At 32.8% G+C, this 18,458-nt stretch overlaps 1 protein-coding gene across 4 annotated transcripts in view; it reads left to right on the top strand.

Moving 5' to 3' along the window:
• DACH1 (dachshund family transcription factor 1) overlaps positions 1–18,458 on the top strand; it is a 485,618-nt gene that overhangs the window by 192,229 nt on the left and 274,931 nt on the right. For all 4 annotated transcript variants that reach the window (XM_007501431.3, XM_007501432.3, XM_007501433.3 and 1 more), the window contains exon 2: positions 3,792–3,907. In XM_007501431.3, coding sequence (XP_007501493.1) covers positions 3,792–3,907 — 116 coding nt within the window. The remainder of the gene's footprint in view (positions 1–3,791; positions 3,908–18,458) is intronic.

The raw sequence follows: 18,458 nt of genomic DNA, 5'->3' as shown, positions 1-18,458 counted from the left end.
CCAATTACCAATCAAACAGTTCCTTTCTACTTTATGCTTAATTTTTTTCCTGCCCTAAATCTGTTGGTGGAAAATGGAATTTAATTTATCAGGAAAATACTAGAGATGAAATTTAATTTGAAGACTATTAAGAAGAAGAATAAACCTGGTAGCATTTTCTTCCTAAAAAAATTTCTTAATTGTTTAAAGTTGAGAGATTCTTATCAATTCATTTTACTTCTAAAGGGTTGTCTTTGGTTCAAAATTCAAACTTTTTTTCCTTTTAAACATTCTTGTCTATAAATATGTAAGCTCTCTTTTTCTACTAATCTTGGTCAAATTAAAGGACTAAAAAGAATTTTAAAAACCTTGTATTAAATATACAAAGTCAAGGAAAACAAATTCTCACATTTATCTTCATCCAAAAAATGTATCTCATTTGCATTTTGAATTCATCACTTTTCTGTAAGAATTTTATATACTGGATTTATGTTTGGCATTGCCTTGGTCAAAATTCTTGAGTCATTCAAAGTCATTTGTCTTTGCTATATTTTCATTGTGTTAATTGTCCTGATTCTGCTCATCTCATTCTAAATCAGTTCATATACATCTTCACTGGTTTCTCTGAACTTATCCATATCTGAAAATGGAAGACAGTTATACATTTTGACTGTGTCTTTGAACAAATCATGTTTACTATCTTTCCTCCTGGTAATTCTGTGAGTCTATTAAGTAGTAGATGAGTTGCTGATCTGCATTGGTAGAAGGATTTTTACATTCATATCATATCCCTGAAATTATGAAAATCACAGGTCTAATTAATGATCCTGAGATATGGGGATGGAAGAATGAAGAATAAAATAGAAGAGTAATGGAAGTATCAAAAATTACCAGGAGAGTAGCCTATTAGGGAGAAATTATAGAAAGATGGGCTAGGGCCAGAGTCCTAGTGAAGATAATTTAACCTTTTAAAGAGTGTTTTGATTAATGCCTAATATAAAGAATTATGGTTAGAGAATTAATAACTTCTGCTTCGGTTTATATTCTTCAGGATTATGATCTTTGTTTTTAGGAGAAGCCTTCTATTTTTTTTTTGAGGATACCATTTGTTTATTTGTTTATTCTTGTGCCTGAAATGGATGACCAAACCTGGAGAACTTGTTCAGTCAGCTAACGTCTGAGGCCTGGGCCACTAACCTTTTTGTACAAGCTAGATTAGAGTACGGGAACTTTGAAAGGTACATGAAAGTTGAGTGGAAAATTCTGGCAGCAAATGTAATTATAATTATTATTCTAGTAATTATTGTTTAATCAGTTTTCTTTGGTTTGATTTTTGAAATAAACTCTCTCTTAAAAATTTCTGATTGTAAGCCCACAAGTATAAATGAAAATATTTGAAACAAATAATATTTGTAATAATCTATTGGGAAACTCATAATGTGTTTGTTATTAGAGCTTCTCTGTAGTCTTCAAACATTGTCCTTCCAGCCAGTCATAGTAACCAAGACTATCATTATATAAGCTGAACCAGTCTTGTAGAAAGAGAAACATGATATTAACATGATATTAACAGATCACCCCAAATTGCCTAGACCAAGTTATAACAGTTTTGTTAGGGAGAAATCTAGAAAGGCTATCAACTATACACAAGAGCTCTGTTTAGCTAAAACTATGAAATTTGGTTTTGGTATCCTGTCCACTTCTACTTCATATATCCTTTTCTCTATCTTTAATACCTTTCCCCATTTTTTAGCTGCTTATCAATGAGACAATTTCTCTGGTAATTTCTACTAATTTTATAGATTTTCTTTTATTATTTAACTGATTTAAACTTTTACCAATTTACATGTCTTTATTAGTTGTTTGGGCATGGTATACTTATTTAATGAGATGACTGTATTTTTTAATGTTTCCTTTTGAAAAAATTCTACCTTAATATCGACTAGAGAAGCATAAGTATTTCACTCTTAACATTGGCACAACTCTTCTCCTCATTTAAAGATATTAGGGATCCTAACATGTAGAGATGAACTTTTCTTTAATTTGGGAACAGGGATGATCTAAAAAGCCTTTCGAAATATTCATTGACCTTAACCATTTTTACAATTCTGTGATTTTGCATTCCTGTATTTATACATTTGGATGAATTATATTCTGAATAAATTCAAACTTCTTAGTGTTTATTTCCCACACCTCACCTCTCCACACATCTGACAGAGCCATAATACACTCATCCTGATCCCCTCAAAACAGATTTTGGCTCACTTTATTCTTTTGGTTCTCAAAAGTACTCTTACCAATCACTGGTATCCCCACACAAATACACACATATCTAAACCACAGAAATTCTTTAAGGCTTATGTCAAATGATATCACTTACATTGTCTTCCCCATCCTTCATCTCCAGTTAAAAATTGTCTCTCTTTGCCTTGAACCTCATTGAATTTTATTTGTACCACTCTGATTACAAGATCACATTTTCCCTGTTGTAGTTATTTGAACATATGCTTTTTGTCTTCTTTCTAGACTATAATCTACTTGGGGGCAGAGAATAGTCATATTCATTTTCGTTTCTCCACCCTAAATAGGCATACCCGATACAAAATAGGCACTCAACACATATCTTGAATTAGTGTATATGTTCTGCATAACTGAGAAGACATAAATGCCCACTGTTTTATTAGAGAGATAGATGAGCCTCCTTCACAGCAAATGTCTTTGGCAGAGATTTGAAAGTCAGAGTTTGTCAGAAAGTGAAAAAAAGGACTTTTCAGATGTGAAGGGAATGTCTCACAATCAGAGAAGGATAGATCAACAAGCAGGTAGTAGTTATCTTGAAGACAAATCAACTCTTAATGCTGTATTAATGATGGCATCCTGGTGAAGCGCAGTTGATAAAAGGCATCTCAGCCCATTCCTGTGTCCTAAGAATTTTTCTTAGCTTGTGTTCTGAGCATGTAAAGGACTAGCACTACTAAAACATGAAGCCCTCCTCTTTTTTATCCTCAGGACAGATGTAAGATGCTATTCTGACAGTTTTTCAATGATGTCTTACAAATAATCCTAAGCCCTTTCCAATTTAATACAGTATATTAAAAGTAAGGGAACCTAGTGTGATTTTCACTTAAATAGAATAAGGGTTAAATGATAACTTGACTTATCTTTTAAATGACAAAAAATAAAGAAATTGCAAGACCTTTTCACACATTAGATATGTATTGTCATTTATCATCTAGATATCAGGCTAGCAGTGCGAAGTAATAAAACATATCATCGAAAAATGTGCTATAGGTCTGAATCACTCTTTCATTCCACCTCCCAGCTAACTGTAGTATTAAATCAAACAAGCAGAACATTTCCTTAGGCAGCCATTGCCTTTTAATTTCCTGAAGAACCTTAAAATATCATTCATTACAAGTACTACACATATTTGGTTTTTAAAAGTCTCATAAATCAATAGCAGGCTGACTGTAATAATTATTACAAGTTAGTGCATAATTTTCGTGCTGAAGGCTGCATGCAGAACTTTAGCATATGCAAACGAGGCAATTCAAACTGTGTATAGATATTAATATGAAGAAGCAGGTAACGAGGTGCAGGCTATGAATTATGCATCAAGAGTGGCTGATCTTCAATGAGGAAAATGAATTCAGCATGTAATCTAATTAGTGATGGAAGTCTATTACATCTAACTGCAAAAGCAACCGTCCTTGAAACAAATTTATTTACAGTCCATGTTACCACTTGAAACAACTTTGAAATGATGTGTAAGACAACAGCTTAATTGTAAAAAATTTTTTTGTTTGTTTCAGTTCTAGACCTGGAAGGCCTCCTAAGAGAACTCAAAGTGTCACCTCCCCAGAGAATTCTCATATCATGCCACATTCTGTCCCTGGCCTAATGTCTCCTGGAATCATACCACCAACAGGTAGGATTGCTTATGCTTTGATGCTTTAAATATTAAAAATTAGGTTATTCAACCACCATGTATAGAAACACATATGTATGGTATTATATTTATGCATGCTTATGCATATACATGTATATATACAGAATAATGCAACTGAACTACTATTTTATCCCATTAAAGTTACTAATTCACTTCAAATGAAGTAATCTTGAATGGATTAATGCAGAAAAATATTTTTTTCCAGTTTTGAGGGGTCACAGTAGGTCAAGCAACTATACACAAAGCATCATTTTACTCTTTCCCACACTATAATGTAAAGGAATTTATGAAGGTTTGGCCAGGAACTATATTGAGAAAAAAAAAAGGAATCTGATACAAATCTGGATATGGAAATCATTAGCTAATGTGCTAGTATATAGGGAGAAAAGTAATTTCTAAGATAACCAAGGTCCAAATTATAGAGAGCTTTTAAAGTGCATTTAATAATGTTAAATTAGCATATTTGAAGCCATTTATTCAAATGATGGATATTGAATTAATACTTCTCAATAAAAACACCATAAGTAGCTAATATTAGATAATTTGAATTCCCAAGGAGATTTGCATTATACTCCTAATTTTACAGGTAAGAAATTGAAGCATGGAAAAAGTGAAATCACTTGTTGAACATAACTTAGAAATTTCCTTTGAGGAATTGCATTAAACTACATTTGTCCATCTCTTATCTATTTCACAAATTACAGAATTGTCCTGCCTTTTTGCTTAGACATCCATTTTTAGAATGTTCAATTTTTGAAAACATCTAAATTCTGAACTTGGAAGGCACAGATAATTCTTATAAAATCTCTTTTTTTTCTTTTTCATTAACCCTAAGAGTATCTATTTGGCAAATATTGATTTCTGTTAATCACTGAAGTCACCAAATGATAGCATATGTCTTTCCCCTCATTTTTTATTTAAAAATAAACAAATGGAAGGAATTGATTTCAATATGGGTAGCTTATTGGTGGCTGGTTTGGTGTTTTAGGGATATTTCCTTCTCAATCACCAAAACCCCAATGCCAACTCCAATGGCCACAAATGGCAGAGATGTGGTCAGTGCCCCTAGTAAAGCGATGTCATATTACGTGGTCACCCATGATTTCACATTTAATGGGCTGTAGATTTTATCATACTGGAAAGGAGGGCTCATGGGTTTTGACTATAGTATCTACTTCCTAAAGAATTATTGGCTGGAGAAGATTCCTTTTTAATGAGATAAAATGACAATAGTAAATATTAACTACTGCTTTACCCATAATTACCATTATTTCTGGTGTGGAAATGTTAAATGTATTAAAAATGCACTAGGGTAACCAAAAGCTAGTTTCTGAAGACAAGATCAGAAGTTCTTAATCTGGGGTCCATGACATAGTTTTGAAAAACACTATTTCAGTATACTTGGTTTCCTTTGCAATATGATGCATTTTTGTGCACTTAAAAACATTATTCTTAGAAGAGTTCCATAGGTTTCAATAAACTGCCAGAAGATTCTATGATACAAAAAATGTTAAGAACCACTGTATTAGAAATACTAAGAATTTAAAATAATTTTAGAATCTACCATATATATCAATATTTTCTTTAAGATAATGATGAAAATTTTTCATTAAGGAGTAAGGGATTTTTAGAACTTAACCTGAGTTAGAGAATTAGATTAAGGTCTCTTTTACCTAACTGGGTAAGTAGTGAAATATTTTATACAAATGAATTTCCAGGAAAACTGAAATACCTTAAAAAGTTCATGGATTGATGCTTAACAGGATAGATAATTTAATCAGTAAAGATGCTCTTACCTTTGCAGATGATAAGCTTTAGTAGACAGTCTTCATTACTTATGGCAATTAATGATAGCAAAAGAACAAAAATCATAGTACTAACAGTATTTACAATAATAATAATATCTTTTACCTAACAATCTGTGCTTCCCATATTTAGTTATTCTATTCTTTAGATTATTCTCTCCACTATTGGGTCTTTATTCAAAGTTTTTTACCTTGGTAAGGGAGTAGGGCTACCAGACTTATGCTGAATTGCAATTTCTTTCAAGAACCTAGATTTACCTCCATACATCTATGAAGGTTTGAGGGAAAATTCAATTGTAGGTAAAGTGGCAAAAAGTTTTAAAAATTTCCATTTTTAATATACATTTTCCTGGAAACATTGAATACATTTTACTTTAGGTCTGGATCTTTGATTTTTTTTTTCTTTTTGGCTATTAAACCTGGAATACTAAACTTAGAATTGTGGGATCTGATTTTCTTCCTGCCTTTGTCACCGTAATACCTATGTGACTTTGGGCAAGCCAATTACCCTCAAAGGGACCCTCATCTGTGAAATGAAAAAGTTAAATCAGATGACCTCTGAGGTGCCTGATATTTCTAGATATATAATTTCTTCCAGGGAGAAAAAAAAGGATAATTCCCCCATTTTTTATAGTTTTAGCCAACTATCTAATATGCCTGGAGTAAGTGATAGGTGGTGATTTTCCCATGATCCTAAAGCCAATATATTTCTGAAGCAAGCCTAGTACTCACATCTTCTTGACACCAAGAGGCAGTGGTTTAGCCTCTAAGTCATTTCTCTTTAATTATTTACCTACTTATATGCTTTAATAAATGGAGGATGCTTATTATAATTCAAGATTTCTTCACTCGTTATCATTAGTACGGCAATCAATTATTGTGCTTTTTAAATATATAAGCATGTATTTTTTTGCTCAGTAGCTAGTTGTTAGCTCTCTATTCTACAGTTTTGTTCCACCTCCTTCTATTTCTCGTAAAAATTTTTAAAAGGCCCAATTCAATAATTTTCTATTAACATGGAATTTGAAAGTATATCAGTGAAAACTAATTCAACTGAAAATACCGAAGACAAAAGAAATAATGTGGCTTGTTCATGGTAACAGCTAATGAGAGACTGGTTGGTACTAGAACCTGTATCTTCTGACTGAAAGTCTCATACTTTTTTTCCTTATCCCAGGCTGACTGAGTAAAGCCTAAAAGAGTAAACTATGAGACTTTAGTTACTGTAGTGGCTTTGTGACAGCTAATTTAGCAGGATGAAGAAGACCATTGGCCTTTTTCAATTACTTTGGGTTTGGGGGTATGTTCCAGTGGATTGAGGTTGTTGGAAGTTTTGCCACTGGCTAAGTGGCATGTTATAATTCAATCCAGATTTTCCCAAGGCATGTTACTCTTTCATTGTGGTTAAGCTCTCTAGAAACTGAATGAAACTCTTCAAGGCCACTAAGGTACTAATTAGTTACTACTGCAGTGAATTAAATAGTATCCTAGTGAAGTTTACTACCTGGAAGTGCTCTGAAAACTCCCAAAGGAAACTAACTCAATTCCCAGAGATTGCCTTCTTACACAGTGGTAGATTTTCACTCAAAAGTCACAGCATTTGTTTCCCAGGTCTTTAGAACTTTAAATGGATTTTAATTTTAGGGTTAAAAATATCCCTTTCCCCTACTTTTCTTGGCCAGTATAAAATTTATTCTTACTACACTTTCCCATTTTATTGAATTTTAATTTAAATTTTCTACCAATTACATGTAACAACCAATTTTCCCATTTTCCAAAATTATATGATTCAAATTGTTTCCCTCCCTAACCCCTCCCAGAGCTGACAAACAATTCAATCTGGGTTTTATATGCCTAACAACATTTTTTTTTTTGCATGCGAAGAAATCACAGGTACTTAAAGGATAAGATTTGAGTACATTTCTACATTATAGACATCATGCAAAAATTTTTGATGATACCTCTGCTGAAAAAGACCTGGATCAGCAAAGCTGTGATTTTTTAAATAACTGTTTTCAAAATGTATATATTTTATATGAATTTATGTTTATACTTATGTCAGGATCCTGAAAAGATTGGTGAAATATCTTTAGGAAAAACCAAAACTGAACATAGTCCCGTCAAGGACCTATTTCTATAAAAGACTAAATTGGGCATCTAGATTGTATGATGAATAGAGTGCCTGGTTTGGAGTCAGGAAGACTTATTTTCCTGAGTTCAAATCTGGTCTCAGACCCTAATGGTTTGATTCTGGGCAAAGCCACATATCCCTGTTTTTCTATATTTCCCTCTCTGTAAAGTGAACTAGAGAAGGGAATGGCAAATAACTCCAGTCTTTTTGCCAAGAAAAACCAAAATGGGATCATAAAGAGTCAGATGTGACTGAAAAATGACTAAACAAACAAAAAAGGCAAAATTGCTCCTGCATCCTGCAGCTTTCCAAGTAAGACGGTTTGGTGTAGTGACAAACACCATGGATCTATAATTAATGTAGTGGGCTTGGATACTGAGATGTTCACTTCTGATATTTCCTAAAAGAATGGCCATGGACATATCACTTAGTTTCTTCATTTGAAATATTGGAATGACAATATCCTCAGGATTATCACAGTGATATTGGGGAACTCAAAGGGAGATGATAAATAATTACCACTACATGAATTTCAGCTATAATTTAAGAGCATTTAAGAATGTTCCTTGAGAAGCTGCCTTATGTTTTGTGAAAAATAAAACAAATGATTAGATTCAATAGGTTTATAAAACATTCAAGAATTTGTTTGTACATTTTTTCTATTTTTTACTAAAAAGTATACAACTTAAATAAAGCTTTTCCTGAAAGCAAAGATAGTCTTCCAAAAAACTACTAATTACTTCTGCTATTTGTAATTAAAATAAACCTTTATTGTCATTATTTAGATGGCTTCAATTTGAACATTTTCTTTGGGATTAGAGTTTTTATGGAAAGAACATGCATGTGAGTGAGTATGTGTGTGTGTGTGTGTGTGTGTGTGTGTGTGTGTGTCTCAGAAGGGGGCGTGGGCAGATGGTGATAATTCCCAGAATTTATGGTTGTCATTGGGTGCCATAGCAACCAGAAGTTGGAGTTAATGAAAGAAAGGAGACCCTTTGTAGAGCTTCACAAACCAATACCTCCTGCAGTGTTCACTACCTTTATTTGGATTGAACACTTCTTGTAATAAATCATTTTTATAAATCGGTACAGGTTTAAAATAAATTTATCTTGGCAACAAGACTGCAGTCACCCCTATAAAATTTGCAGAAATATGTCTATTTACATTGAAGAAGAGGGTTCTCCTGGACTTCCAAATGCCACTGTCCCATGCAGGAGTTTAATTTGAAGATAGTGTTTAGCCAATCTCCTGATTTTCTGCCTCTGGCAAAAATGTAAACTAGGTTTGAAAGTATTAGCCCCACATATGTATTGTGTAAGTAACTCAGTTAAGCATCTACTGACTTGTAATCTTACAGTAAAAACTGATGCTTAACAGCTTTGTCTTTGAAAAATAAAACTAGTGTAAATGGTTGTTGTGTATTTTGCTTTTCAGAATTCACACTCTCTGTAACCTATTTGTAGCCCATTAATTGACATTCACAAAGGGTAAAAGTAAGTCTATACACATGCTTTGGTTATAAAGTAAATATCTTATAGATTGCGATTTTTCAATATCGGGAGAAATACTGAACCAGGACAATATTAAAATACAGCAAATTCTATTAATACCCTGGTATCTAATAAAGAAGAATTGAAAGGAAATAATCTCCTTTGGATGCACAATTCAGAAAGTCATTATGAGGATTTATCTTTCTCAGTTTACTCTGCTAAACATTACTAACCAGCAACAGTATCCAAAACAAATCTGATAGATATTAACACCTCTCTTTGTACCAGCATTCTTGTAATATTTAAAATGCATTAAACATATCAACTTCTCAGGAGAAAATTCATAGTTTGGAACTCTGCCTTGTCTATTGAGAGTTTTATTATAGCAAACGCAATGGATTCCAGGGAGGGGTATTCATAAGCAAGGTTCATAGATAATGCACAAGTAAAGAACCAGCAAATGGATTTTGACAAATTTTCATTAATAAATTAGGTGGTGAGGTCCATACTATTCCCAAATTTTCTTCCTTCTCATTCTAACTCAAAATTTAAGTGTAGGATAGACTAAAGCAATATTGTATTTTCAAATGATCTGATTTAAGAAAAAAGTGGGATGTAAAACCATTGCTGTAAATTTCAAGGGTAAGTAGTCCATTTAATCAATCAATATTTTTTTAAAATTTTATTATGCATTGTTGCAGTTTTTCTTGGTGAGAAAATACACACCCACTCATGTGTTCATGCGTTTGCCTTTTTTTATTGTAAGATTAGCCCAAACTCTAGATTTATTGAGCTATTGCTTAATAGCTATTGAAGCATCTGCCTAAAAATTATAATGAAAGGAAATATTTTCAGATTACTGTTCTTAAGAAGTAAAATATACATGAAAAACAATGATGGGAGAGAGCTGTTTTTTAAAAATATATTTTACCATTGCTACCTCTCTGCACTCATAAATTAATTTTTAGGTTGTACACCTATATCAAACAATAACCTGTTCATGAGCAAACAGAATACAGATAAAATATTAGACTCTCATACTTTATGCATGACAAATATGTTAACTTTTTGCATATTCATTGGCATTTGAAATTACTTTAGTTGAAAAACAATAAAGGAAGATGCTAGTAGTGTTGTACCATTGGCTTATTATTGAAGTGGAAATGAATGAAAACCATATGGAAAGTATTTTCTTGAACATTTCCATTCTAAGAGAGCAATGAAATTAGCTATTTGGGCTTTAATTAAATAACTATATGGGACTAAACTTCAGAAACAGGAAGAATTGTGCTCTTTTACTCTAATTTATTTCTTCCAAAATATTTATAAAGTTGTTCTACAGGCTCATGTTGCTAAATGAAACAATATTAAGACTGGAAATGCATTTAAGTTACCTCCACAGCAATTTCACAGTAATTAAATTGTATTTTGGACTTCTGTGAATAAACTTTTTTTCACATAATTAGAGTGAATTATTTACTTCTCTTCTAGCAACATGGCATAGTCTTTGACAAGGAAAAGTACATTTTATAACAAGTTGGATAAATTGGATTTCAAAAGTCATTTATTCTTTTATTATATATTCTTTGAATTGTGAGTTATCTGTGGCAAAAAATAAGCTTAAAATCATAACATAACTTTGTAAAAGGATAAGCCTTTTGATGATGCCATTCATTTTTATCAACATTATCATCATCAATATTATTACTCTTACAAGACTCTCTTTTTTCATTTTTTTCTTCCTTACAATAAAATTCATTCAGATTTCACATGGAGCCTGCAAAGCAGCAGGAGGAGTTTTTGACCAAAATATATCAGTGAGTCTGAAACAGTTATTAAAAATTTAGAAGGGAAGGTCACATACTCTCTTGGCTAGTGCTCTACCTCTGCCTGAAATATCTAAGCCTATTCATTTATAAGTTGTTAATCAGATTGTAAGGAATTTAATACAGGATCAAACACATAATCTCTCTAGCCCATTTTTCTGTTTCTGACATGGCAAAAGGAACTTTGAAAAATGTTTTAGTGTTGTCTTTCCATGATGTCAGTTAAAAAAAGAAATCCTTGCTTCCTCAGGCAACCTTTTTTGAATCTATCATTGAAATGATGTAAAACCTTTTTTGAGACAGTTTATATTTTTGTTTTAGAGGCCCTATTGAAAAAAAAAAGTTTCCCAAGTTTTCAATTTTTCCCCAAAATGTGCTGGTGATTATTAATATAAAAATGATAAAATCTAGACTCAATATTAAATCAGCAGATTGGAAACTGGGATCAAAACTAAGAAAATGAAATGTTTTAATGTTTCACATTTAGATGAAAAAATCAACTGCCCAAGTGATGACTTTGTGAAAAGAGAAGATATAGGAATATTGTTTTGACAATAGTTCATGTGAAACAAAGCAGTAAACTGGGTATTTCAGTGAACCAGAAGCTTGGAATGAGCCAAAGGTCTGCAATTGCTCTGATAACTGTAATCTCTTTATTTTGAAGGCTCTCCACCATTTAAAAATATTTCCACATACCTTATTTCTTTATTTGATTTTAACAACTCTGCAAATTGAATATCATCAGTATTAGTTATCATTAATTATTTTTTCGATGAAAGTAAGGACAAAATCACCATTCTGGTAAGTGATAGAGCAGGCATCTGAACCCAGGGTTTCTGATCTCTAGTAGAATTTTATCCATTGCACAGAACTCTGTTAATAATAGGCTAAGATGAGCATTGCCCCAAAAAGAGCATTCATAATATTATTCTAAAAAAAGATTATATATATATATATATATTTCATACCACTCACTTGCTCTTATATATATATATATATATATATATATATATATATATACACACACACACACTAGTGGGCAGCTGGGTAGCTCAGTGAATTGAGAGCCAGGCCTAGATATGTTTGGTCCCAGGTTCAAATCCAGCCTCAAACACTTCCCAACTGTGTGACTGGGCAAGTCACTTAACCCCCATTGCCTAACACTTACCACTCTTTTGCCTGGAACCAATACACAGTATTGATTCCAAGTTGGAAGGTAAGGTTTTTTTTTTTTTAATACATACATATATATGTATATATATATATATATATACACTAAATTCAATGTTATTTTCTAAATTATCTTCCTTCCCTTCTCTATACTTCTTTTTGTTCCATACATTTAAAAATATTTTGCCCCTTTTATGTCATTAGTAAATCCTCCTTTGTCCAATTAAAATAAAAAAAATGTGTAATAAATGAGCATGATTAAGAAAAATAAATATATACATTGGAGCTATCAAAAATGTATATCTTCCTCTGTATCTTTGATGCAAAAACTTCCCTATCAGGAGGTGGATTATATGATTCATTTTAAGGCAATGTTCATTTAGGTGACTTGCTCAGTTTCACAAAGCATAAATAATTCAGAAGTATATTCTAGATCTTCTTATTCCTACTCTGTCCATCTATGCATCATACTACTGCTTTCTAAACATGCTCCAGATTCCCTGCTAAATTCCCATATATGAATATTGATTATGAAAGGGACAATACCCTCAAATTACTTAAAATTTAATAATAGGCTAAGACACAAATATAGTTAATAATAAATCAAGGAAGAATGTGATGAAAACCAAGAAGTCCAGAAAACATTTTATGAAAAATTGTTATCAAATAGGAGGATCAATAAACACTTCATGGGGAAGGTGAACATTCAACTTAAAGACAGCAGGGGCAGTGGGAATGTGCAACAACAAAGTCATGGTAGTCAAACAAACTAGCTATGAGCCTGAGGAAGTCCTGGGAGCACACAAAATCAGACCTCTCCCGGATTTCACCGAACTGACACCAGACTCAGGGATACTGCATACAAAGGTACCTAAATCCTTTACTCCCTTTATTGCAGTAGGTTATATTTTAGGAACAAGTAGGGAAATGGAGGATTGACTTTGTGCACTTAATGTTTTAATTAGTTGCTTAATGATAGTCCCATGAGTATTAGCTTAATAAATTTTTTATTATTTGTTGTTACATTCCATTTGGTTTCAATTTTTTCACCTCTCTTTCTTTTTTTTTCTCTTTTCTCTTCATCTTTTTTCTTAAATTTTATTTGGTCATTTCCAAACATTATTCATTGGAAACAAAGATCATTTTCTTTTCTTCCCTCCCTCCCTCCCACCACCTCTCCCATAGCCCAGGTGCAATTCCACTGGGTATCACATGTGTTCTTGATTCAAACCCATTTCCATGTTGTTGGTATTTGCATTAGAGTGTTCATTTAGAGTCTCTCCTCAGTCGTATCCCCTCAACCCCTGTATTCAAGCAGTTGCTTTTCATCGGTGTTTTTACTCCCACAGTTTATCTTCTGCTTGTGGATAGTGTTTTTTTAGATTCCTGCAGATTGTTCAGGGACATTGCATTGCCACTAATGGAGAAGTCCATTACCTTCGATTGTACCACAGTGTATTAGTCTCTGTGTACAATGTTCTCCTGGTTCTGCTCCTTTTGCTCTGCATCACTTCCTGGACGTTGTTCCAGTCTCCATGGAATTCCTCCACTTTATTATTCCTTTTAGCACAATAGTATTCCATCACCAACATATACCACTATTTGTTCAGCCATTCCCCAATTGAAGGGCATCCCCTCATTTTCCAGTTTTGGGCCACCACAAAGAGTGCAGCTATGAATATTCTTGTACAAGTCTTTTTCCTTATTATCTCTTTGGGGTATAAGCCCAGTAGTGCTATGGCTGTATCAAAGGGCAGACAGTCTTTTATCGCCCTTTGGGCATAGTTCCAAATTGCCCTCCAGAATGGTTGGATTAATTCACAACTCCACCAGCAATGAATTAATGTCCCTACTTTGCCACATCCCCTCCAGCATTCATTACTTTCCATAGCTGTTATGTTAGCCAATCTGCTAGGTGTGAGGTGATACCTCAGAGTTGTTTTGATTTGCATCTCTCTGATTATAAGGGATGTAGAGCACTTTTTCCTGTGCTTAGTAATAGTTTTGATTTCTTTGGCTGAGAACTGCCCCTTGCCCATTTATCAATTGGAGAATGGCTTGATTTTTTGTACAATTGATTTAGCTCTTTGTAAATTTGAGTAATTAAACCTTTGTCAGAGGTTTTTATGAAGATTGCTTCCCAATTTGTTGCTACCCTTCTGATTTTGGTTACATTGGTTTTGTTTGTACAAAAACTTTTTAATTTGATGTAGTCAAAATTATTTATTTTACATTTTGTGACTCTTTCTAAGTTTTAAAAATCTTTCCCTTCCCAAAGGTCTAACAGGTATACTATTCTGTGTTCACCTAATTTACTTATAGTTTCCTTCTTTATGTTCAAGTCATTCACCCATTCTGAATTTATCTTGATGTAGGGTGTGAGGTGTTGATCCAAACCTAATCTCTCCCACACTGTCTTCCATTTTTCCCAGCAGTTTTTATCAAATAATGGATTTTTGTCCCAAAAGCTGGGGTCTTTGGGTTTGTCTTCACCTCTCTTTCTTAAGAAGCTTTCCCTTTAAGAAGGGAGAAAAAACAGTTTTACCAGCCAACTAACACATTAACTTTTTTTGACCACATATACTATTTTCCAAACTCATTATCCCTTAGCTCTTCTGTGAAAGATCAAACACTTATAAAATTTCCCAATAGCACAGAGTTAGGAGTGATAGCTAACTAACATATTGCATGATAATAGGATCCTCAAGGGTCTAAAAAGAGAATATTAGATCTAATTTCACAAGGTGATATTTATTAGAAATATCAAAATGATCAAAAATAATCTTTATGACTACAAAATGAGAAAGATATCATTACGTAGTAATTCATTTAAAAAATAAAAGATTTTGGGGTGATGAGAACTCGATATGAGTCAATAGTTTTATCAGCCAAGAAAACTATTTTGATCTTAGGCTAAATTAAGACAGGCAGGATGTCCAAGGGTTAGGAAGGTGATAATCTTGTTGAACTCTCTCCTATCCAGCCCATATCTTGAATATTATGTTCAGTTCTGGGCAGCAACTCTTAGGAAAGACAGTATAAGCTGAAGACTATAAAAAAGATGGTTAATGTGATGGGTGAAGAGCCTCAAGAACATGGCATAAAGAGATTGATGGAAAGATCTGTTGCTGTTTAATGTGGAGAAAAGATGACCCTGGAGTGATATAATTGCTCTCTTCAAATGTTTGAAAGACTATTCTGTGAGAGATTAGATTAATTCTCTTAGAATTCATAATCTCTTAGATTCTTAATCTTAGAATCTCTTAAACCCCACTAGAAGCAGAAGGTAGAAATTTTGAAAAGGCATATTTGACTTAATGCAGAGGGAGAAAAAAAATTTAAAATCCCAAATATCCAAAGTAAGATGGGCTGCCTTTGGAGGTAGTAGTTTGTATATTCTTTGTTGGAGTTCTTCAAGTCTGAGAAATAGTAAAATTTTAAGAGTATATGGTGATGAGATTACTCTCTTTAAGCCAGATGGTTGCTGAGATCCCATTCAACTGTGAGGTTATCTCATTTGCTGAAAAGAACAAGGACTGATAGTCTATTGTGATTAGAGTACCAGATATGTTAAAAAGAGTGAGGTGAGATAATCAAGGTGGAATTGTGTCATCCTGAGCATTCAAATAGAATCCTCAGACCTGAGTGGCATGATTAGGAGACAGGATTGCTAAGAGTCAATAGGAAACACCATAAGGGAGAGGGAAAGGAAAAGACTGGAAGCTAGAAGACCAGATAGGAGACTGTGGTGAATCTAGGTGAGATGAGAGTCTGTATTATGATGGTTACAGTAGGAATGGAACAGAGAGGACAAATGTGAAAATATTATGGGAGCAGAATTAAGAGGCCCTGGAAGTGACATGGATGGGAAGATATATTTAAGAGGGAAGAAGCATAGGTGACTAATATTTTTATCTTTCTTGATTAGAAGAACCTGTATGAAATTAACAAAAATAAAGAAGTTAAATGAAACAGGCACTTTTATGGGCAAGATCATAAATTTATTTTTTTATTCTATTCATTCTGATATTTCATCAGGCAGTTGATAATGCAAAGTATAAATAATGATTTAATGAGTCATCTGTTAAGAAAGAATCCATGAGGTTTCTGGAGGTGGATGAGATCACCTAGAAAAAGTATGTAGTGAAAGAATGGAAGTCAGTCAATTTGAAAGCATTTATTAACCACCTCCTATGTTCAAGGCCCTCTTTGATTCTAAAGTTGTTTCCTTTTACTGTATTTGAATTAACCTAACCCCTCTATATCATTAAGAGAGCAGTGGATGGCGCATTGGGTTTTGAGTCAGGAAGATGAGTGAAAATTCAGCTGTAGACACTTACTAGCTGTGTGACCCTGGGCAAGTCATTTAACACTATTTGACTTAGTTTCCTCAGTTGTCAAATGAGTTGGAGAAGAAAATGGCAAATTACACCAGGGTCTTTGCCAAGAAAATTCCAAATGGGGCCATGGAGACCTGAATGAAAATGACTAAAAAGTAACAAATCATTAAGAAGGAACTTTTAGTTCTAATTTACCTGATTTTTAGAATTGGATAAGTTTACAAAGTATCCTTTCTTAGACTTTGCATTTTCAAGTAGAATTTATGAATTTTTGCATTATCTACAAATTTAGTTTAGAATGCTTTAAGAAACAGAGAAAACATTTGAAAAAGATGCATTTGTTTATGATCAAGATTCTGTTTTCAGATAAACTAAGAAACTTACTAAATAGCAAAAAACCAGACTACTTCATTCCCTGCCTTCTCTGTCTTTAGATCTTGGGGAACTCTATTTGGAAAAGAAGAGAAAATAAAATTGTTTGAATTTAGCAGAGGAGGTAGAGTTAGAAATATTTCTGGTAAAAATTGAAACAATTTGGAAACAAGATAACAATTGTGATTGTAAACAGAAATCATAGCAGGAAACTTGTAAAGTGAACATGTGATCCAGAAAAACATCTTCAGTTTTTACTCTAACCAATTATTTTGACCTCCTTCAGTTTTCTAAAGGCTATGACTCCAAAGAAGAGTCAGTTGCTTAAATTCATCCTTTAAGACATTTACCTTCATACCTTACGCTGACTATAGATGTTTTGGAAAAATCACTTGTAATTTTCATGTATAGTCTTTGTGTTTATGTATATGGAAACAACATTATATATACATTTAAGCTATCATTCTTCTCATCTTCCATATTATCCAGATAACCTACAATTGGTATAAAGAAAAACAAGAAACTCTAAATAAATATTTTGGTTTGAACAAGTAGTGAAATTAAAATTAGTATTGGACGATGCATTGTTAGAAACAGTAGAAATTGTACTGGTTTTGAAATCACAATATCTGGATTTAAGCCCTAGATCTACCACTTACTAGCCTAGTTACTATGAGCAAGTCTTTTAATCTATCTGAGCCTCAGTTTATTCATATGTAAAAAGAAAGATTGAATTAGTTGGCCTTTAAGGCTCAAATTCTAATTCTGTCAAATTTCTGTCATCTATTCTACATATTAGTCACTTCACATAAACAATTCAATTTGCTGGATACACATTTCCCCAACTTTGATCTCTTCTCCTAGTATTGAGTTCGTAGGTAAAGAAAATACACTCATAAGAAACATTGTTCTTAGTAATAATCCAATGCCTTATTTGGCATTATATTTATTTTTCAGAAATAATACTTATAAATATTTATTTATAATATAAATGTTATAAATACTTATAGTAGAAGATTTTTAAAATGAGCATTGTTTTCCATTGATTGCAGCTGGATGTTGTATTGCTTAATTGTCGAAAATAAATTTATATATACTGTAAAGCAAACAACCAAGTCAATTTTCATAGTGATAAAACTGTAACCTAATTCAATAAATTGAATCAAATGGCACAAACATTTTTGCACTTCATTAAGGAATTAGTCAGTATAATTAATGTGAGAGCTTTTATCATGTTCACTTGTTGATGTATGACTAGAAATATGTTGTAGACTAAATTCTCTAAATGCCTTATTTCATACCATTTTAGATTCTAATTAATGTTGCTACCTGTCCAGTCCTTAATAGAAACCCATTATGCAGTTTATTCAATCTCACTTTTTTTTTGTCCAAAGC

Source organism: Monodelphis domestica, chromosome 8 (genome assembly GCF_027887165.1).
Source record: "Monodelphis domestica isolate mMonDom1 chromosome 8, mMonDom1.pri, whole genome shotgun sequence".
NCBI lineage: Eukaryota > Metazoa > Chordata > Mammalia > Didelphimorphia > Didelphidae > Monodelphis > Monodelphis domestica.
Note: the sequence above shows the minus strand (reverse complement) of the source record. Positions and strands in the feature narration are given on the sequence as shown.